At 38.2% G+C, this 22,817-nt stretch overlaps 1 protein-coding gene across 2 annotated transcripts in view; it reads left to right on the forward strand.

Moving 5' to 3' along the window:
- USH2A (usherin) overlaps nucleotides 1-22,817 on the forward strand; it is a 782,904-nt gene that overhangs the window by 165,252 nt on the left and 594,835 nt on the right. For both annotated transcript variants that reach the window (XM_049708908.1, XM_049708907.1), the window contains 2 exons: nucleotides 4,285-4,468; nucleotides 16,565-16,728. In XM_049708908.1, coding sequence (XP_049564865.1) covers nucleotides 4,285-4,468; nucleotides 16,565-16,728 — 348 coding nt within the window. The remainder of the gene's footprint in view (nucleotides 1-4,284; nucleotides 4,469-16,564; nucleotides 16,729-22,817) is intronic.

Raw genomic sequence — 22,817 nt, forward strand, 5'->3', positions numbered from 1 at the left:
ACACCAGAGCCTGTGCTGCTGTAAGATATACAACCAGAAATATATTAAGGCATTACAGTTTAGTAGGGGAAACTGACTCATGTGCAGATCATAACATATTTGTGATAAGTGCAATATTAGAAATGCATAAGATAGAGAAGGAGTAAAATCAAGGGACTGATTAATTCTTGAAGGCTGGGAGACATAAAGAACCTAGTAGTGTTTCCTGAGCTGGGTTTTAAAAGCAAATAGGATTCGGCAAGGTATTCAAACAGGGGAAGCAGTCCAGGAAGAAGCAATAGGAGGAGGAGGGCATTTAAAATACATCTAAACTAGTCGAAAATGAGTTTTTCAAATGTTTAAAGAGAAATGATAGCTTGAGATGAATAATCATATTTATTTAGCATTTGTTAACATTTGGTCAAATCTATGAATAATAATTTTAGCATGATTTTTATACAAAACCATCAAACGGAGGAAAATTGTTATTTTAATTTGAAAATTAGCATCATCTCCTACACTTCATTTTGAAAAGATTGACTTGCAAAACCATTTCTCAAATGGTCTTTTGTTGCCTGGGGTAGGTGAGCCACAAATTCCTCCCTAGACTTTTCTCTTAACATGGTGTCCATTCTCTGGTTGAAGATGAGAATTGTTTCTTCTAAATGGCTCATAATTAGAGCTTAGCCTCAGCTCTGCCCTCCTTTTCTGAATAAGGCCTAGAGGTTAAACTTGTTTTCTCTCTCCCATTTCCAGACCTTAGCAAAGCCTAGTTGTTCACGGTCCTCAGGAGGGACATTGCTAGGAAATGGGCTCTTCTTTTATGCCCAGGGCAGGTACTCTGCTGTGCAAATAGCCACTACAGGAGAGGATACCAGCTGCCTGGCTAATAACTTTGAACTCTAGGGATGCTGTAAGCCTTCTCCTGGATAAAGCAATACTCTTTTATGATATGGGTGACTTTCTGCGTTAGCTGTATAACACATTGTTTCCCACATGAGACTTGTCTGGTCTGGGACTGGAGTTAGAAAGAAAACTGGAGAAAAGAAGAAACTTTAGTGGGCTGATTTGGGGGTGTGAGCTCTCAGCCCTGATAATGGAAGGTAATACCTTTGTCCTAATGACCGTGCTTTAAACTGTGGTACAAAATCACCCATGGAAAGAAATCTCCAAAAGACCAGTTAAAATGATGCAGACACGTACTTGGGGAAGATGAAGTGGACCTAATGGAGGGAGATCAGAAATCTATTGAGTTTAAAAAGAAAAAAAAAAGAAAGAAATTAAGGTCAGTTGTCTTTAAGCTACACTCAGGAGCTGAAGTTTAAGTGGGAGGGAAGTTCTAACTACAGAACTACTTCTGTAGTTAGGAGTCATAAAAGGAGAGGTAATGGTCTAGAATAAGGCACATTCAGGTAAGGCAGGAAGTAATCACTGAGCAGGAAAGTACCTGAGTCATCCTAATCAGAACTGCTTAAAAATAGGACAGCTGAAATACTGGTGGGATTAACCTTTATAATCATGCTGCTGAGAGGAGGAGGGGAATTAACCCTAAGACAAACTCCTATGTAGTCTTTTCCTTGAAGCCCTAACCTCCAGGCTGCAGCCTCCCTGGCTGCCTTAATACCTTTCTTGTTCTTCTCTGCTGATACCTCTGATTTTTCTGTGCCCTTCTTTAGTCTCCAAAACTTGGGCAACCCAATCTTCTGCACCAAAATCTACACTCCTGGTCTTTACAGATTCATCTAACAAATCATTTTTTTGTAAAAATCCTTCCTAGCTATCCTAGATTTCTCTGTGGCTTGAACCTATTGCAAAAAGTCCAGATTAATTCTACTTCTAAGTATCTGTGCTGATGGGGAATTTATCCAAATTGGAGAGCTGTTAGTACATGAATGATGCCATCATCATGAACCTTAAGGACCTAGGTACCTTCACACAAGGGAAAATACATAGAATCCCAGCCACAGTGGTCTTGAGTCTAAAATAGAAGCCTTCTACGTTTGTGATTTTGATCACATGGTGAGTCAGATAGGAAACTATGTAATAACTGTCAGGGCCATACTCTATTTCTGGCAACACATATAAAGCAAATTGCTGTTGGTGAATGCAAAGAAGCAAAGGGCAGAATCTCGTTGCAAATTACTATCAAAAATGATAGTCTTATTTCTCTCCAATTGAATGGCACAGATTTTGAGCTTCTTTCTTTTCTATTTTACTCCTCCTGAAACTTTTTAAGAGAGAATATGCAGGGCCTAGGAGAAGAATAACAAATTAATTGTTGGTAGCTGTAAAAGAATGGCTTGTTCTCAACTAAAGCCTCAAATGAATTTTACAGTGTTCCAATTACTTTTGGTTTTTCCCCTAAAGAATAGATACCACAGAGTGCTTCCCTGTGTGCTCACGCTTTTTCTCTCTTTCATATCACTGATATTTTATAAATGTAAGTTAGTGATCCTGACAACTGTACAACTTATTTTCATTCGCCAGAGCTTCATTCATTATTTCAAGAAAATTCCTTGTAACATTATGCACACACTTGTGTGTGTATATATGTGAATATGCGTATGTATGTGTATATACACGTACATGCACAAACACACATATCACACAACACCCAGAACCATTTCTCCCTCATATGACTGCTTCATCATCCAAATGTCCAATGCGTTTCTAATTTTATAACTGTTGATTTCCACCTTCTGGGTCCAAGAAATTTTAAGTCACTGGAAGATATTTTTGAATCATATTTTATTTCCCTTCTTTTTCTATAAGAAAAAATACAGATTTTATAATTAATCTAAATTCTGTTTTTGTTTTTTTAAATATAGTACTTGTTGGGATCAATGCCTACCTCATAATTTGGTGCAGTTTCGTGAATTCCAGTGTTCGAGTGCCTCCTTTGTGGCAAGCACTGTATTGGATGCTGGGTAGACAATGATGAATTAATCAGATGAGGTTCCTGCCTTCAGGGTGGTTACAGTCTGGTGGAACTGAGAATAATTGTAATTTTCCTCAGCACTCTATAGGAAATAGAATGCTGTGAAACTAACAGGCATACCTGAACTAGCCCAGAATAGGTTACTGGAGGAAGAGTCACAAGACCTGATATGCATAGAGTGAGCTAAGCAGAAAAGGTGGGTCCACATCATTTTAGCAGACAGAACTGCCCATGAAAAGCATTTAGGCATCAAGAACAGAATGAAGTATGACTGGGGCAGATGGGATGAGCTGTAAAATGAAGCTAGGGAGATAGGCAGGACCTTACTGGAGGGTTGGAAGCTGTGCTAGGATTTATTTTTTTCCTAAAGGGAATAGGAAGTTATGAAGTAATTTTAAACAGAGGAATGAGGTGTTCAATATACACTCTGAAAAAGATGGTTCCAGCTACACTATGAAGAATAGATTGGAGGAGGACAAGAGGGATGCTAGGGGGTGAGACAGCCTCTGTGGTTGAGATGCCTGGGTTTGAATCTGCTATTTGTCAACTCTATCATTTTAGGAAAGTTTGTTAACCTTCCTAACTTTCAGTTGTCTAATTTATGCAATAGACATAATAATGCCTGAATTATTAACATTGCTAACAGTGAGAACTAAATGAGACAGTGAATATAAAGCTTTTATCATAGCCTCTGGTACATAGTGTTAACTATAGAAAACTTGGTAGTGACTTTAACCAGGGAGGTGGCAGTGGGGATGGAGAGTAGAAGATTTAAGATTCTTAGAAGGCAGTATTCATAGGACTTGGTAATTTGCTATATGTAGGGGCACAGGGAAGTGAAGGACTCAAGAGTTGCCAGTTTTAGCAAAATATAGGATGCTCAATTAAATTTGAATTTCAAATGATAATTTTTTAATACGAGCAAATATCACATGGGACATAATTTTACTAAAATAATCATTGGTTATCAGAAATTCAAATTTAACTGGGCATTCTGTATTTTATCAGGCTATCCTACCAAAGATGTCTCAGAGTTCCAGCTGAAGCAATAGATGGTGGTGATATTTGCTGAAACAGAGATGATTAGAGGAGGGACCAGTCTTTAGTGGAAAGATCATGAAATAGGTTTTACATACACTGAATCGTAGGTGCCAGGAAGACACCCAGTTACAATGTCAATTATTTACTCAGCTTTTCTTTGGCCATAATTGACATACTGATAAAGAACGGCTACAGCCACGTTTGTACAGGGACTTAGATAGTGCCGTGTTAGAGCGTTCTGTTTTTCAGTGTAATCAAAATGTTATTTTTTAAAGAAAAGACTGGGTAGAAAGTATAATAAAAACTTTTCATTGCTTCATTTCCAGGTTTTTATATTTCTCCAGGCAATGCCACTGGCTGCCTGCCATGTTCATGCCACAAGACTGGTGCAGTTAATCACATCTGTAATAGCTGGACTGGTCAGTGTGTTTGCCAAGATGATTCCATTGCCGGGCAAAGTTGTGACCATTGTAAAGACCTTTACTTTGGATTTGATCCTCTAGCTGGAAGGTAAGTGTTTATAAGAATTAATAATTAAATGTTTTTACTAAATTATATTTGTAATTACTTTTTTTTTTTTTAACTAACAGTGATTTTTTGGCAGTATCTTCTGTAAAAAGGAGTATTTTCTGTCCCCCTTAGTCTGTGGATATATTCTTTTATGCATTGATGTCTGTATTTATTAAACATAATAGTAATCTTTGCATATCTCCTAGAGTTCCAATGTATGGGTTGCTGTACATTGATAAATGTGTCCAGTATTAGGGCCTGGGAATATTTAATAGGATAAAATCCTTTTTCTGTAAAGAACTCAAAATTTGGTTGTGGAGAAAGACAGGTAAAGAAATATCCATAAAAGTAAATACACAAGCACATACACAGGCTGAGATAGGTATCATGTGTGTGTATATACTTTGCTCTACATGGACCCTGAATTTATTACTGCATTCATTTATGTTCCTTTTGCCTTTCTAATTTAGGTTTAAAGACTGGCAGATGAGAAACATATCTTTGAATTCAGTGATAAGATTTTTTTTCCCCAGTGTGTAAAGTACCTTCTGAAAGTAAATTAACCACTTTTCAAAGTTACACTGTCTTTAATGTTCTACTTCTTACTTCCTGTGTATCTGTGGGCATTTGCTTTCATGCAGATGTGTTCATTGCTGTACTTTTGAAGGTGTGCTGGAATGCCAATTCCATGTGTGTTTTCTTGGTCTGGTCAGGTAATAAATCTGTCTAGGATTGGGACTGTATCCATGAATTCTTTGACGTTCCTATCCCCAAGAAACTAGTGTTGTGTCTGCACACACCAACCAAATCTGTTTCTCAATATGTGTCTGTGTGTGTTTATAAATATAAAGGCTAAGTGCTCAAGGGTTTGAGATGATTTTTTCAACTCATCGTCACCTGCTGCCTGCCTTTTGGCTGTTACACTCTTCATTAACAGCCTGCTTAGAGTGTGGACAGTGTGACGGGGTAAATTATTGAAAAAGAACTCAAGCTAGTTCATTTGGCTTTCTACTAAAATTCAATTTGATTAAAAAACTTTAATATAATATTTAAAATATTTATTAAAACAACTTTATGTTCTTATTACATATCTTATATTTCAAATCCATGCTGCTCCACTTCTGTTACCATTGGAATATCGTCTTGGTTAGTCTGAGAGCATTACCACTCTTCTGTACAAATATGAAATTGCTCTGAATGAGTATAGAAAACACATGGTACAGTAGATGTTAAATAAAAAGTATTACCAGGATCTTGATAGTAAAATCAGGGCCAGTTATTGCACCTACCACCACCCCCTCTACATACTTTTTGTTGAAAGACCATCTCACAAATTTCCCAGTTGGAACTCCAGGGTTGGTTTGTTTCACTACTGGCAGCCTCTGTCTTTAGATTTCCTATCTCTTCCATAGTCTTTCTGACAACACTTAATTACCAAGAGAAAAATATCTTCCCCACTCAGCTGTCCTTGGAATACTCATGCCTATCTATGACATTTTGTGCCAGCAGTCACTTACCCATTTCCCCTCTACTGAGCTCCCTTGTTATTCTTGCCAGTGTTGTCACCAAAACCCCTACTTAATGACCAAAAGATGTCTCATTGTCTTGGGTTTTTCACTTCACTTGCTTTAAGTGAAACCTGATTCCCTTCATTACATGGCTTCCCCTCCCCTTCAGTGTTTGTAAACTCAGGCTGATCTTCACCCCATTCTGCTTCTCCCTCATTTATCTACCCACCCCAATCTAATCCAGGACCAAGAATTGCTTACGAGTAGTGTTCTATCACCTATCACCCTGCAGTTGGACTGGCTAACGTGGCAATCAGACTCCCTGGGTTAAAAGCTGGCTTGAAATGTTAACCTGAATTGATGAGGAATAAATAGGAAGAGCCAGAAATGTAGGTATAAAATACATCCTCATCATCACCACCACCACCACCACCACCACAACAACAAATACATTATTAGAAGGTGCCAAGGTTAAAATTAGGAAAGCAGAACTCAGTAAAATAAAAGGGATGAGTGCGGGCTGTAGTCTAGGAGATAGAGCCAAAGTTTGAAAAGCTGGCAGCTTCTATAGCATAAAAAAGCCAGAATAAGTGTGAGTTCAAAGCAAAAAGACTTATGACAAGTGTCATGTAAATACAATTGTATATCTTTACATATTAGGTGACTGATAATTATATTGAGTCAAGTAAGGAAGTACACACACACGCCATATTTTCTTTATCCATTTATCCATTTACGCGCATTTATGTTGTTTCCCTATCTTGGCTATTGTGAATAATGCTGTAGTGAACATAGGGGTGTGGATATCTCTTCACGATCCTGATTTTATTTCCTTTGGATATATACCCAGAAGTGGGATTGCTGGAATCATATGATAGTCCTATTTTTAGTTCCTTAAGGAACTTTCATACTGTTTTCCATAGTGACTGTACCAACTTACATTCCCACCAGTAGTGTACAGGGCTTCCCTTTTCTCCACATCCTCACCAACACCTAGCTTTTTGATAATAGCCATTGTAACAGGTGTGAGGTGATATCTCATTGTGGTTTGATTTGCATTTCCCTGATGATTAATGATGTTGAGCACCTTTTAATGTACCTGTTGGCCATTTGCATGTCTTCTTTGGAGAAATGTCTATAAATATCCTTTGCTCATTTTTTTAAATTAGGGTTTTTTTTTGCTATTGAGTTGTATGAGTTTCTTATATATTTTGGATATTAACCCCCTATCAGATAGATGGTTTGCAAATATTTTCTCCCATTCTGTAGGCTGTCTGTTTTCACTCTGTTGGTTACTTCGTTTGCTGTGCAGAAGCTTTTTAGTTCATCTTTTTTTGCTTTTTTGCCTGAGCTTTGGTGTCATAACCACAAAATCATTGCCCAGACCAATGTCAAGAAGCTTTTTCCCTATGTTTTCTTCTAGTAGTTTTAGACTCTGGTATTAACTTTAAGTTTTTAATCCATTTTGAGTTGATTTTTGTATATGATGATTTAGGGTCCAATTTCATTCTTCTGCATGTGAATATTTAGTTTTGCCAGCACCATTTATTGAAGAGACCATCCTTTCCTCATTGTGTGTTCCTGATACCCTTTTTGAAGATCAGTTGACTGATACGCATGGATTTGTTTCTGGGCTCTCTATTCTGTTCCATTCGTCTGTGTGTCTGTTTTTAATGCCAGTACCATACCGTTTTGATTACAATAGCTTTGTAATATATTTTAAAACCAGGAAATCTGATGCCTCCAGTTTGGTTCTTCTTGTTGAACCCATGCGTTGCAACTTAAAATAGCTGTAGGACTTTCTGTTACCTAAGAAAGACCAGAAACGCCATACAGTTGACTCACTTTATATCCAGGTGGCAGACAGGGGAATTAGCCCCGTATGATATATTTAAAGGATCAGTGAAAGATGAAAGTAAAATTAATTTAGGATTGCTTTTTATGACTAATGGTTTTCCAGTGTGCTAATTATTTTATTGTTTGCACTTTTCTTAAAATCATCTTTTCCTTTGATTCCCAAGATTCTGCTTCTCTGATTTGTTTTCTGTTTCTTTTGATGATTAGTCCTCTTTAATCTGGCCCTTCAACTTACATATCAACGTCTATGATTTCAACCTCTACATGCCTGTAAATGACTTTCAAATATATTATCACATCTTCAGATCTCCATCATGGGCTCTAGGCCTATGGCTAGTTGTCTCTCTGAGTTTTAAATTTGCATGCCTCTCATGCATCCCATTCTTAATATAACCAACACAGAAAAAATTCTCATTTGCATTACTTTCCTCACCTCTGCCAAAAATTAAAAAAATAAAAGTCTCATGCCGTCATCATCTTAGTGAAAGGGATATAAATCTTAAAATAACTATTCAAGTCTGCACCACCCACGTGCGACTCAGGATGCTCTCAGATTGGGCAGGGTTGGCTCTTGATATTAGCATACGCTGCTGCTGGAAAGAGCTATTGAAAGCAAGAGCCACCACGTGTAATGCAGCTTCTCTGAAATAAATAAAGCCTTCCTTAACCACAAAGACCCAAAGAAATCAGCAGGATTTGTCCCTTGTTAAATCAGTCATCTGGAATGCCCTTGTCTACAGTTGACCCTTCTATTCCACTGATGAATTCTACTGTCGCATTTCACTTTAACATCGATGATAGAGAAGAAATCCTCTAGCACAGAAGGTCATAGAGAAAGATGTTTCAAAATGTGACAATGAGAATTGCTTGAATGTATACTTTTGCTCATCACTGAGAAGAGATAAAAATGGATTTTATTCTTTTTATGTTTTCCATTCCTTTCCTGAATGATATTGAAATCTATTTGTTGACTTCTGGTTGTTCTTGTGTATATATACTAACACTGACTATTTTGAAAATGTGTGCAAAGATGGCTACAACATATGGGATTCCATCTAGTATAAGGAATTTTTGTTTTCTGAAGGAAAAAATCCACTCATAGTCTAAATGTATACAGACGTGCAGTTAGGAAAATAACTATTTGTGCCCAGATGTTAAAATTTTAAAAAAAGAAAGAAAATCATCTAAAATCATTTGACTGTACCTTGTAGGTACTTATAAGTATAAATTTATTTCATTAATTTCCAGAATTCTACAAAGAATGTAAGTATTTTATTTTTAAGCAAGGAGAAGATACAAGTATCATTGTATCTCTTCATTGATTTTGAAAATAAATTGACCTTCTCATCTGCTTTCTCCATTTATATATTCAGGGGATTTTACTTAACCCCTCCGTGAAGTTCACACATATCCCTTACCCTACTCCATCTTCTCTTTATTGTGCACAGCTGTGTTTGCTATATTTTTTTCTTGGCTTATTTTGTATACTTTTTTTTAATACTCCCAAGGGCAAAATAAGTAACATAAAATAGGACCTGACCCTAAACTACAGCAACAGTGACAAAAAATGCCCCAAACACAACAGTAACAAAATCATTTGCCTGTTTTCATCTAAGTAGTCCATTCTTCAAAAGCTCCCTATCACAAAAAAGGACATGTGTTTTTAAAAAGCTGATCCAAGTGCAAAAATCACTCCATTTACCTTGGACACATAAGGCAAACGTGATTTAATCAGTATTGAAAACAATGAAGCAAAAATAAGTCTGCCCACTGAAAAAATCAATAAAGCAAAAAAAAATGAATAAAAATATATCATATTTGTCTAAACCAAAAACAATGAGACAAAAATGGGCCACATTCAGTTCGTCTCAGTGGGTAGTTGAGACCCGTATTTGACACAGTGCACTCCCTAGCACTGTCCGCAAGTTGACCTGTAACTACGAGTCCTCTTTCTCTCAGCCCACAAGACGGTTCCAGTTCATCTGGGGCACCACCATTTTCTCACATACCATCCAAACCTCACAATCCCCTAAAGATTTTTTCCATAATGACTTCTTTTCTTTCCATTCATTAGTGGTATATTGTCTTTTTTTAGCCTTAAGGAGCTAGAAGTATCACTATGTGTCTTCTACTGACCAGCTGACACACAATGAACTATGATTTCCCTCAGATAGTAGGGAATTGGGATCTAGGCTGGCCAGGGAATCAAAAGGCTCAGACTTCTAAAACATAAAGTAAAATTCTTCTGTGACCAGATTACTTTTGGTTTTACTGCACAAGTTCTCCATTTCACCACTAAGTTAAATATTTGGTCTGGCCATCTTTTGACATGCATATTTCCAAGGGATCTCAATCGGTCTCTTTTTCTGAGAACCAGATCAATGACTTCAAAGGGAAGCAGATAACTTTCTTGTCCTTTGGTGGTATCACAGTGGAATGCTGGGGAATGTTCCTCACAGATTCATTCTCCTCTATGACTCTTTGTTAGACAGCTAGTTCTTATCTAGGGTGATGGGGTTAAAGGGCCACATGCCTCTCATCAGCTAGCCACCTAGCCAGGGCTCACTCATGAGGGAGTGGATGAGTTCCCAAAGAGAGCAGAAAGGTGCTCGGACACTTGAGACCTATGCTTGGAACTGCCACAAAGTTACTTTTGCCTTAGTCTGTTAGCCAAAGCAAGTCACAGGCCAGCACATATTCAGAGGTGGAGAAATAGACTCTACTTTTTGATGGAAGGAATTGCACAGTTAGTTGCAAAGGACCTGCGTAAACAGAGAGGTGAAGAGTTGTGGTCATTTTTGCAATCTACCGTGACCACTAGATGATATATTCTCCTTTAATACAGGTTCTGTATGGCTCTCTAAGAAATCTCAGTTTTTATAAACTAGTAGCATTTATTCAATGTGATATAATAGGAATAACAGTGTTGGCATCAAGGTGTTTAGGTTCCAGTTATGGCTGTTCTACTAGACCAGGCCTATTCGTGTCCTATTCCTGCTATGATAATTATTTACTACAAACTTAGCAGCATAAAACAACATGAATTTATTATCTTATAGTTATGGAAGCCAGAAGTCCTAAGTTTCATTGGGCTAAAGTCAAGGTGTCAGCAGGCCTATGTTTATCTTGGACAGCAGGAGACGACCCACTTCCTTGCTTTCCCCAGTTCCAGACACCACCCCCATTCCTTAGCTCATGGCTCCTTTCTTCACCTTCAAAGCCAGCACAGTAGTGTTTTCTGTCTTCTCTGATCTCTGCTTATGTTCTTACATCTTCTCTCTCTGACTCTCACCTTCTTGTCTGTCTCCTATAAGGACTCTTGTGATTACATTAGATACTCAGATAATACAGGGTAATCTCTTTATCTCAAATCTGCAAAGTTCCTTTGCCAAGTAAGGTAACACAAGTTCTGGAGATTGGAACTTTGACATTGTTGGGGGGTAATAATTCAACCTACTACACCAGGGTTCAGCAAACTGTGGCCTGTGGACCAGACCTGGCCTGCCACCTATCTATGGAAATAAAATTTTATTGGAGCGCAGTAATACTCAATCTTCACATACTGTCTATGGCTGCTTGCACACTACTACAGCAGAGTTGAGTTGCCCCAGAGGTCATTTGGCCACAAAGCCTAAAATATTTACTAGTCTGGTCCTTTTAGATAAAGATTGCTGAGTCTGTAACCAAGAGTCAGTGACCCCTGAGCAAGTTACGTAATCCCACCAAGCACTGTAGAATCATAACTCTATAGATTGGGAAAGGAGCTTAAAAGTAACTTTGGTTAAACTGTACCCTATACATTTTTCTACATAAATCACCTTTAAGGATAACTGATCGTTCAGCTTCTGCTGAAAACATGGGACTGAAAAGAGCTTATTGTCTCTGAAACAACTCATCTTTATTTCAAACAACTCTAATCTTATTCTTCATATTAAGCAAAAATTTCATTCCTGTGACTTTCTTGACCGATCTTACTTCTACCTCTGGGGTCGCAGAATTAGTGTACTTGCTCCTCCCTGAGAGCACTTTAAGAATTTGACTCTGCTTTCGGACCTCAGAGTTATCATGTTCATATAATGAGGAGGTTAAGGAAAGGAACCCTAGAGCTTCGAGACATAAACGTGTGTTATTGTTAATATAGTGAGTCTTCTGGGATTTCTTTTCCTTTTAAATGTCTGGTCTTTGTGACTAGCATGTTGGACGTGGCCTACATTCCCTGTGATTAGGTGGAGTGCCAACAAAGGAGAAAGTGGCAGAGGCCCAAATACAGGACTGTGCTTAGCAAGGTCTTCTTCAGATGACAGGAATGTCCCCACCCTGGACTCGGATGACACTGTTGTCTGGATGCAAGGGAGTCACTGCCCAGGTCCAGTTCTTATGAGTCCCTTTACTTGTAGGAAGGCTTCACTAGGGCGGGTGGGCTGAACACTGCAGACTCCTCCCTCCTTGATGAGACAGCACCACCCACTTCCTCTCCATTAAGCCATGTGATACGGCTTTCAGCTCACACACAGAGGATCTCCAAACCCCAAATCCCTCTCTTATAATTCTGGACGTTGGTTCTAAGAGAATCTGGTGCTACTAGTTGGCTGTGAAGAAAGGGAAACTGGGAAGCTCAGTGAGACCACACGTCCACTGAAGAGATGGAATAGAATCTTAACCAGGGGAAAACCAGACTCCTCTGGAGGGCACTCATGGGATCCTGCACAGAAGGACTGAACCAAGAACTCTTCTGGCCTTAGGGAGTCAGAATAGAAGGCCAGCCCTTAAAGAGTGGCCCCTTCCTTGGGGAGAGGTTAGCCAGGGGGACAGCTATGCCAATCAGAAAGGGCTCAAAAGTTAAATTGTTATTAAAGCTATGTGTCACATTTAGATTTATCTGTGGTGTCCTAAGTCTAAAGCTTTTCTAGTGCTTTATTCATTCATTTATTCAACAATATTTATCGAACACTTACTGGTTGCTGGTCTTTGTGCTAGGGACTGATGGAAGAAAACTCTTTGTCTAATTTCTCCAATTTGCCTTGAAGCCTCTTTCTCTTCTATTCTTAATGATTATTAATAATCCTTGACTAAAGTCCTTCAGCAATTGGAGGTCTCTTCCTTCTTCGTTCTTTATGTTAAATGATGACCCCGTCATCCACCCATCAGCAAATTAGAAAACCGGGAGTGACCCCACGCCCTTATTTCCTTCTTCACGTCTCTTTTCAATTTGTCCACCCCATCCTACTGATTTCACACACTAAACATTTCTTAAATCTATCCTGCTCCTTCCCACTGTCACCACTGCACCTAATCTAGCATTATCTTACCTCTGCTTACCTGTCCACCTTTATCTGTCACCACCTTCTTGTTTGGAATTTATATCCAAAATTTTTGAATTGCTTAAAATTTCCCACCCTCTCCTGCTGTGTCTTATCTGTCTCTTTTCTCCCCTCCCTGGTTGGCTTGGCTTATTCCTATTCATCTTTTTTTTTTTTTTTTTGCGGTACGCGGGCCTCTCACCGTTGTGGCCTCTCCCGCTGCGGAGCACAGGCTCCGGATGCGCAGGCTCAGCAGCCATGGCTCACGGGCCCAGCCGCTCCGCGGCATGTGGGATCCTCCCGGACCGGGGCACGAACCCGCGTCCCCTGCATCGGCAGGCGGACTCTCAACCACTGCGCCACCAGGGAAGCCCTCCTATTCATCTTTTAGTATGCAGTCCAAACATCCTCTTCCAGGATCCCTTCTTACTACTCCTTTCCCTGCCCCGATCCTTTTCCACCAGAGTAGGCAGTTGGTCCTTTTCTGTGTTCCCAAAGAGTCTGTACACATCTTTATTAATTCTCTCTCCATTTTTTCATTTCTCACTAGACTGAGGGCTCCTTGAAGACAGGGACAACTCTGTCTTGTTCATCTTTATGTGCTCGGTGCCTAGTCCAGTCCTGGGCCATAATTAGCCCTCAGTGAATGTTATCTATGTCGGTCAATATCTTTAACTCAATTTGATGTTACCTATGAGTTGAGGCTCCAGACAGAAGAGAGGTGTCCAAAGAGAAACGTCAGTAAAGTTATCTATATCCTGGACCGTATCCGTGGGCCTCCTATTGTGGTAGCTCTTCCTCACGTGATGAAGTTTCTGACAATGAGATGCCCTATTGAAACTCATTCCCTTCATTCATAGTGATGTTTCCGCAATAGTAATAAGTAGGATAACTCTTTCTCTTACTGTTTGCACAACTGGAAGAAGCTCTCTGGAAAGGAAAATATATGAGATTTGTGATTTAAGAGACAGAAGCTAATTACCTTCTTTCCCATTCTATCCAGTAAACACTAAGTTATGTAAGGGCCCAAACAGAACTGTAATGGTAACCATAATGAACTGGTCAATAAACATCACACATTGTTTATCTATATAAATCTTGACAGATTACTCTTTATGAAATCCATTTAGCAAGTGAGGTTTTCCCATAAGGATGAAAAATGAAGATTTTAAACAGATTGCGGGAGAAGCCCTAGCTGTACCAGGAGAATCAGTGTAATAAAGGTTTCTTTATATTAATATTACAAAAACCATTTATCCTCACAAAATCAATATCACAATTCATCTTAGTTTGGTGTTTCTCTTTCTAAGCTTAAAATGTCTTTTCCTTCATTATGTATAATTTTGTTTTAATAAATGTGAAATGTATTTCATTTAGGAGATGCTCTTGAGGAAGGATAACTTATAAAATGACATCAAACTTGTAGCTTATCTGCTAAAGAGTCTTGGAAATGTTTAAAATTATATTTGAATGGCTGAGAAATTTACAGGAATCATTTTACTTAAACCTTAATTACAAAATTATCCCCAGCGTCCTTTAGGCTAGAAACAAACTATAATATTCAGAAAAGTCTCCTATGAACTTCATCCAGGTAAAAATCTCTCTTACTAACGTCAAGCCATTATAAGAAGTCAGAGAAGTTGCATATAACAATGGCTGGGATAAAAAGACTATGAAATCAGGAAGAGTGACACTTAGTTACTCAAAACACTGCATGCTTTCCTAAGAACTGGTTTATTCCGTTTGGATTTGGAACTTAATATCCCATGTATATTGACAGAGCTGACTTGGAGTTAAGCATGTAACAGTTAACGTGAAGAAAATAGATCTCCATCAAAGAAAGGAATTATGTTATACACTGGAAACTATTACTCTAAATGTACTGTATGTAAAAGAAATGTGATTGTGTCATGAGTGAATGGTAATAAAAGCTGAAATACTTGACACACACTTATTCATGAGTGGTGCGGTGATATATATATATGCATTGAGAGAAGCTTGTCTCTTATTGCTTCTGCTTACCAATATTACATTAAAAGCCGACAGTATACTCTAAGTAATAGCATATAATGAAGTTAGGAGCAAATTAAATATTTTGTTGCTGCTGTAATTCCATTTTAATTTCCATGCATAATTTTCTTCAGATCTAATCCTTAAACACCTAAACAAAATATCTATTTGAGATGGAGTTCTGCTGCAGTGTCTATACATAAAGGATACAGGATAGTTGTTTGGAGGGAAACATGTCCTTTTATCATGACATAAAAAGGGCAAACTACAATATAGTGGGTTTCAGGACAAACTGTACTTTATTTATTCCCAAGGTGATATTAGTCCATAAAACAAATTTGCAGCTTATTTAGTAGCCTTAGCTTTTATCGGCTTTTTAAAGGGTCTTGAATGATTACCCAGGAGATCACACCATAAAAGTCGCAGTGAGATGAAGTAACTCTATCCATCCAGCATCTTTATTAGAAAATATAGGGGAAGCCATACTTTTGTTTTAAATGCACCCTATGGAAGGTCTCTGTTTAAAGGTGGTAGTCTTCTTACGTGTGCTGTTTTGCTTCTCTGAGGCTTCATGGTGCCCAAATTGCTTATCCTAATCTGTGACATTGACATGGAGTGAGTGTTTGAATAATTCACTCTGAGAAAACAGGTTTACGTTTCTACCATGGCAAAATGCCAAAACAGTGACTTTTACAATCAACGTTGGGTCCAGGAAATCTAAGTCAAAATGAAGTTCTTTCATTATATTTATATCAATAGTATCTTTTCATAGATCAGAATAATGCTCTATTCTTTAATTATTTTGGGTGAATAAGTTTAGTGCATAAAATAAAAAGTGACACATAACATATATTGAAGCATCAACAGTATTTGAACGTATCTTCCTCAAACCGTTTCCTTAGCAAAACGTAGTCTTTAGAAAACTATATAATTTTTACTCTTTATAAAACTATAGGATTACAAGATTTTTAGGGGGAGCAATAATTATCATACCCAGTTTTGTATTTCACAACTTAAAGGATACTTGAAGAGATAATTTTATGGGTATCTCATCTTAATTTTTAGCTGTCAGGAGAACTGCTTTTGTGAGGATGGAAAGTTTACAGTGTCCTTAATTGAGCAACTAGTATGGAAAATAGACCATAAGATGTATCATGGCATAGAAAAAAGCAATATAACACTTTCTTGGCATTAATTAGTGTACAAAGAGATGGCTTCATAGAGATTTTATCGTGAGTGGCATTTTGATAAAGGTGTTTTTTCTGTTTTGTTGTATTTTGTGTTTTTTAGCTCAGGAATCCTTTTCAATACACTGGCTAAAACAGACTATTTTATTCCACAGTGTTATTGATAGATGTAACTTATACTGTGAATTACTAATCGAAACGTTATTCTCTTTGATGGTTTATTTGTCTTTTCAGATGTCAGCCATGCAGTTGTCATCTCTCAGGAGCCTTGAATGAAACCTGTCACTCAGTCACTGGCCAGTGTTTCTGTAAACGATTTGTCACTGGCTCAAAGTGTGATACTTGTGTTCCCAGTGCAAGCCATTTGGATATCAACAATCCATTGGGCTGCAGCAAAAGTAAGTGACCTCTGGCCCAATACAGGTATAGGAGGCAACATCACGCAGGGCACTGTCTCCTTAATTTCTCTCTCCACCGAGAACTCATCAGAAAGGCTTAGGTACAATGCGGAGAATTTAAGTGAGAAATGGAAAAAAAAATTACACTAAATGAAATTTGGGTTCTTTCCCTTGATTGGATCATTGAACCTGGTTATACGATGATCTTAGTAGTGGGAAATTTACAATCGTTTGTTGCAGTGGTATCACTAACAAGGTGACCAAAGTCCTGGTTTACCCCAGACTAAGGGTTTTCCCAGAATGTGGGACTTTTCAGTGTAAAATTTAGGACAACATTGGTTCAACCAAAATGAGTGGTCACCTCACCACATAAGAACATTTCCAGGTAATTTCTATAGCAAATGGAAGATTATTGCGGGATTTATGTCCTTCCACCCCGCCCCCACCATTATATGGACACTGTGCTACTATTAGTTGTTTATTGATATTGTAGCAGTTATTATCATTATTTATCACCACATATTACTCCTGTATTTGATATTCCTGTCTTTCTACTTTAAGTTGCATTAGTTTTTTCAACATCTCTCACATTTTTAACTCTTGGAAGCCAAAGGTTACATCATAGTGTCTTTTGACTTCTCAACACCATTCTCAAGGGCCTTGAACTGACTTCTCAAGGTCACCTGCAGCCCTACAATTTCATAGCATATTGATGATTTCTTTGTATCTACTTCAAGATCATCTATCCTTACTTTTTCCAGAATTCCCAAGAAATGCCTGCTAAGAACATGTGGTAAGGAGCCCTCTGTAATATATTGTACAATATGTTTCCTCCTTGAGGTGTCCCGAGATTGTCATGAGTCACAATGTTAGGAAATGCCACAAGTCTGGACACATCATCATAAATAAGCATGCCTGGAGCAGTGCTATCTATATTTAAGGAAGAGAGAGAAGTAATAAAATATTGGGGTCCACAGCAACTGTACTAGTTTTGGAAGTAGTGGAAAGCAAGATGTAGCTAATGATTAACAAGACATATTCAGCTTTTGTACCTGTGTGTTTTATCTTCAGTATCCCGTGTTTCACTGGTCTCTCTGGATTTTAGGAAAAGTAAAATTGTAGGTACTTACGCTACTCTTGGGAAAGGACTATCACAATTGCCTTTGTGTATAAATACAGTCTAAACACCAATCTGGATTCATCGAACATTTAATTAATATTTGTTGTTCACTGATTAGCTATATAGTTGATTGATTTGTGTGCAACAGAAATTCCAGCATATTTCTTTGGATGTCAGTTGTAAATCATCGTTTATAATAGAATTGTGACAGCTTTACATAACATATATGGAATCTTAGAGATTTTTTGATTGGTTCTGCCACTAATGCTGTATGAAAATACTGGCTTCCGCTCCATTTTTTGCTACCTGTTCTTGCACCTGAGACACAGTCTAGGAATTACACCTCAGGCAAAAGTGGATGGTCTTGTCACTGGAAACCTGGCCTACATTTCTTAGTAGTGGTAGATGTTTACTTTTTTTTTTTGCGGTACGCGGGCCTCTCAGTGCCGTGGCCTCTCCCGTTGCGGAGCACAGGCTCAGCGGCCATGGCTCACAGGCCCAGCCACTCCGTGGCACGTGGGATCTTCCCGGACCGGGGCATGAACCCGTGTCCCCTGCATCGGCAGGCGGACTCTCAACCACTGCGCCACCAGGAAGCCCCTAACTTTTACTTTTGATGAGTAATTTTTTCTAGATATAGAATTCTTGGTACCAACTATTCTTTTTTCTTTTGGGGACTTTAAATATGTCATTCTACTACCTTCTGGCCTCCTTTGTTTCTGTAAACCTTTAATTGTATTTCCCTTCAACTGTGTTATGAGTTGTTTTTTCTCTTACTGCTTTCAAGAGTTTGTCTTTTTCTTTCACCAGTTTGACTACACTATGTCTAGATCTGAATCACTTTGTGTGTATCCTACTTGAATTCATTATGCTTTTTGGAATTGGAGATAAGTGTTTTACATTGAATTTGGACAGTTTGAGCCAATATTTCTTCAAATATTTTTTTCTCCTTTCTCTGTCTTTTCTCTCCTTTGTGCTTCCCATTGCATGTATGTTGACACATTATACATACGACATTTACTCACAGATCTCTGAGGCTGTTTTCACTTTTGTTAAATTTTTTTCTCTGTTCTTTGGATTAGATAAATCATATTGTTGTATATTTAAGTTCCATCTGTTGCTTTATAACAAGTTTACTGATTCTTCTTTCATTTCAAATCTGCCATTGAGCCCTCTCTAGAGAAGTTTCCATTTTAGTTATTATACTGTTCAACTCTGGTTTTGGTGTTTTTATACATTCTCTTTCTCTGTTGAAATTCCCTTTTTGTTGAAACAAAATTATCATATTTTTCTTTAATTTTTAGAACACACTTATAATAGTTGCTTTGGCTTTCAGAGGTAGACATTATCATCTTCTTACTATAAATAAGAAAAGGGTCAGAGCATCCAACTGAAATTTGACTGCAGTCTTAAAATTACCAAAGTTCCCAAGCTGGGATGTAATCCCAAACTGATGGATGTAGTCACAATATTATACTTTCCTTCCTTAAAAGAGAGCCTTATACAAAGACCATTCTTGGCAATTTTGATTAATGAGTGTATGATCATTTTCTCAGAATCCTACTTTCAGCACAAAAAAGTGGATTCAAGTTATCTCATGCCCAGGGTTTCAAAATATTTATTCTTAGAGTGGTACTGAACTATCTAAACCTTCAGGTCTTTGAAAATTCTCATCAAATGTCAAACAAGCACTATTCATTCACACTGTGAAGTCAGACAAGATTGTGGTTAGAGATGGTCATAAAAAGTAATCAACTTTAAACATTTGAAAGAGGCTATGTGTGTATATATGTGTATGATTGTGTTTGTTGTCAAGGAAATTTTCACGTAATGCAAATCATTTTCTACATCCTTTGACATGGGACTGAAACATCTGTCTCTCTTTCAATCATCCCAAAAGTATTTTGCCGTCTTAGAAAATAGTTTAATGGTCAGTTTTGATTGCTCTAACTCTGAAATCTATTGTGTTCCTGAGAGCATGCGGAGTTTTAGATGTAATCACTAATATTCACTAAAAAACATTAAATTGCCATGGATTACGAGGCTCTTTGAGAGTGCTGTAGATGAGACAGTTTATGAGTCTTTGAAGTTCCACTAAGAATAACAGGATTTAGAGCCCTAAATTAAAATCCACTGAAAGATCAAATGTACTGTCAGTATTCAACCAACCAAAGTGACCATAGCAAAATATGGCAAATCATTGAATTCAAAAATATAAGGTGCTGTTTGGAAATAATTCTCTCTTCATGTGTCATTTTGAGATTGTCATTACTCACTATCCTATATCTAAATAGGCATATGGACAGTTAGAATTTTAACATAGTGATGAAAATCCCCTCCAAAAAAAAGATAAAGGGGAAGAGTGAGAATGTATCTAGGTTGAATATTTTTCTTGAAAAATGTGACGTTAATATTATCTACCATAGGTTTAGAGACATTGTCTTTAGGAAGCCTATGCATAGATACGGAATTTTATGTATTTCAAATTCAGTGCTCTTGATATACTTTCTTAAAATGCTATTGTTGGATTATCTCATGTCTTTCAAATGGAGTAGATCATTCATGAGTACTGATGAATTAGTAATAGCTCTCAGTTGAAAGTCTTTGCCTGGTGTGTTAGGATAACTTCACGTTACTACTCCATACTTCTCACTCCGCTCTGTTCCCCAAGATTCTGTATGTTCTGTGTCAGCAGGCTCTCTTGCCCCCTGACTCTCGGTTGGCTTCAGCTACAAGTAGGAGCCTTCTAGTCATCTGGAGGAGGGCTGGCAGAAAGGGAAGTCAGAACATTTAATCCCCAGCTCCCTGTCTCAGTGTAAGACTGGCCTTGAGTTGGCTCTGTCCTTCAACGAGTGGTCAGATGATGCTCTTCACACATCCCTTTCTGTCTCTGAGTGCTGTGCCCCTTCAAGCTAGGGATAATGTGTGAGAAAAACTTAACATAGCAGGCCTGAATGCTTGCCTTTAGAAAGACCTGCTTGCAAAGTTGGCCTTTGGCTGGCATCTGGGATTTGGACAGTGTGATGGCTCCCACCATCCTCAGAATTTTTAAGAAGGGCTCACTGTCCCTTAAATTTTGTACAGATCACATGGTTTATGCTTGTTGGGCTGCAACCCATAGGAAATACTGGCCTCCATTTCCCCAGTTTTGAGACCAAAGAAGGAGTCTGGAGTCAATGACAGAGACATGAATGATTTAGTGGATGGGGAAGCTTACATGTCTGAAGCAAGGTCCTGGAGTGACACCCCACCATATGCAGGGGAGAGCAGGCAGGACATGGCTGTAGGCTTCACTGGGGGGTGGGAGGGATTACCAGTTATAGGGGGAATTACTTCTGGCTGGCTCTTCGGTTACCAAGGAAACCAGCAGTGGACCACGCCCTTCACTGCCTCTGATAAGAACAATCATTAGCTGGGACCTGGGGCAAGTATGTAGGAAGGTCAGTCCTGTGAGTAGGATGTAGGTGAAGCAGGCACTGGTTGAACAGAGGATGTACAGAGAGCAAGAGGACAGCCCTCTTGAGTGGCCTGACCATACAGTGCTTAACACCTGCTTTCTTTCTAGGAGTTTGGAATTTTGGTGTGTGCCAGGCAGAGACTGGGGACATGAACAGTCCCCAGTATAGACACCGGGCACTGAGTTTCTAATGAACTTCTCTGGCTGGCAACATTTCACGTGTGTTTTTATATGTTGCTAGGGAAATTAAGCCCATCCTCTGTAACTTGAAGCTTGTGCCTGGTTTCCCCCAGACTTTACCCATGTACCTTTTCCCTTTTTTGATTGTACTCCGTATCCTTTTGCGGTAATAAACCTTACCCATGAGTAGGACGATATGATGAGTGAATGAATTTCTAGTGAAGCATTGAGCCTGGGATTGGTCTTGACCCGTGACAGAAGTAGTAAAAGAGCTCTGCTATTACCATACCCCAGAGTACTGCTCCATGTCTTTTGGTTCCTTTACCTTCTGCCCACCCTTTTGAAAAGAGTTTCTTTATTAAGCTCTTTGTTAAATCACTTGAGTGTGCATTTTCTTTTCTTCTGAAACATGGACTATCACCTAGTGACTGCAGCTATTTCATATAATAATATTGATAATTGATCGATTCATGATCGATTCATGATTTAAAATTTTTTCTCAACAGAAAGATTAATGGTTTACAAAATAAGTTAACACAGCAAACTGTGCCTTTGTCATTTTATTCAATGAGAAAGTCCGATTACATTATGCTTCTCTAAATGGTTGAAGGGTTATGTATCTTAAACCAGAGGCGGGTAAATAAACTGGTGGTTGATTGCCCTTAAAATATAGTTAGACATTGTTTTTCTCCTTTACCTTTATATCTTCTGGGGAAAAAAATGTAGACTGATTCTCCAAAATAGGGAGACTATGAAAAATATAGTGCTAAGAAACAATGTGTTCATAGTATATATTTATACTATAAAAATATCACTAAAATAGTGAGGTGAATGCTCTTATGTGCCTGATGGAAGAAAACGTATTATCTCTAACAATCACAGCATTTTTTATTTTATTATATTTTTTTGTGCTATGCAGCAGGTTCTTATTAGTTACCTATTTTGTATATATTAGTATATATATGTCAATCCTAATCTCCCAATTCACCCCCCCCCCGCCCTGCTTTCCCCCCTTGGTGTCCATATGTTTGTTCTCTACATCTGAATCGCAGCACTTTTTAAATTGAAGTCTAGTTGATTTACAGGGTTTTGTTAGTATCAGGTGTACAGCAAAGTGCTTCAGTTATATACATATATTTATATATATTCTTTTTCAGATTTTTTTCCATGAGAGATTATTACAAGATATTGAATATAATTCCCTGTGCTAAACAGTAGGTCTTGTTGTTTATCTATTTTATGTATAGTAGTGTGTATCTTTTAATCCCAAACCCCTAATTTAACCCTTCTCCCCCCTCCCCCGCCACTGATTTCCCCTTTGGTAACCATAAG

Source organism: Orcinus orca, chromosome 1 (genome assembly GCF_937001465.1).
Source record: "Orcinus orca chromosome 1, mOrcOrc1.1, whole genome shotgun sequence".
NCBI classification, from domain to species: Eukaryota; Metazoa; Chordata; class Mammalia; order Artiodactyla; family Delphinidae; genus Orcinus; species Orcinus orca.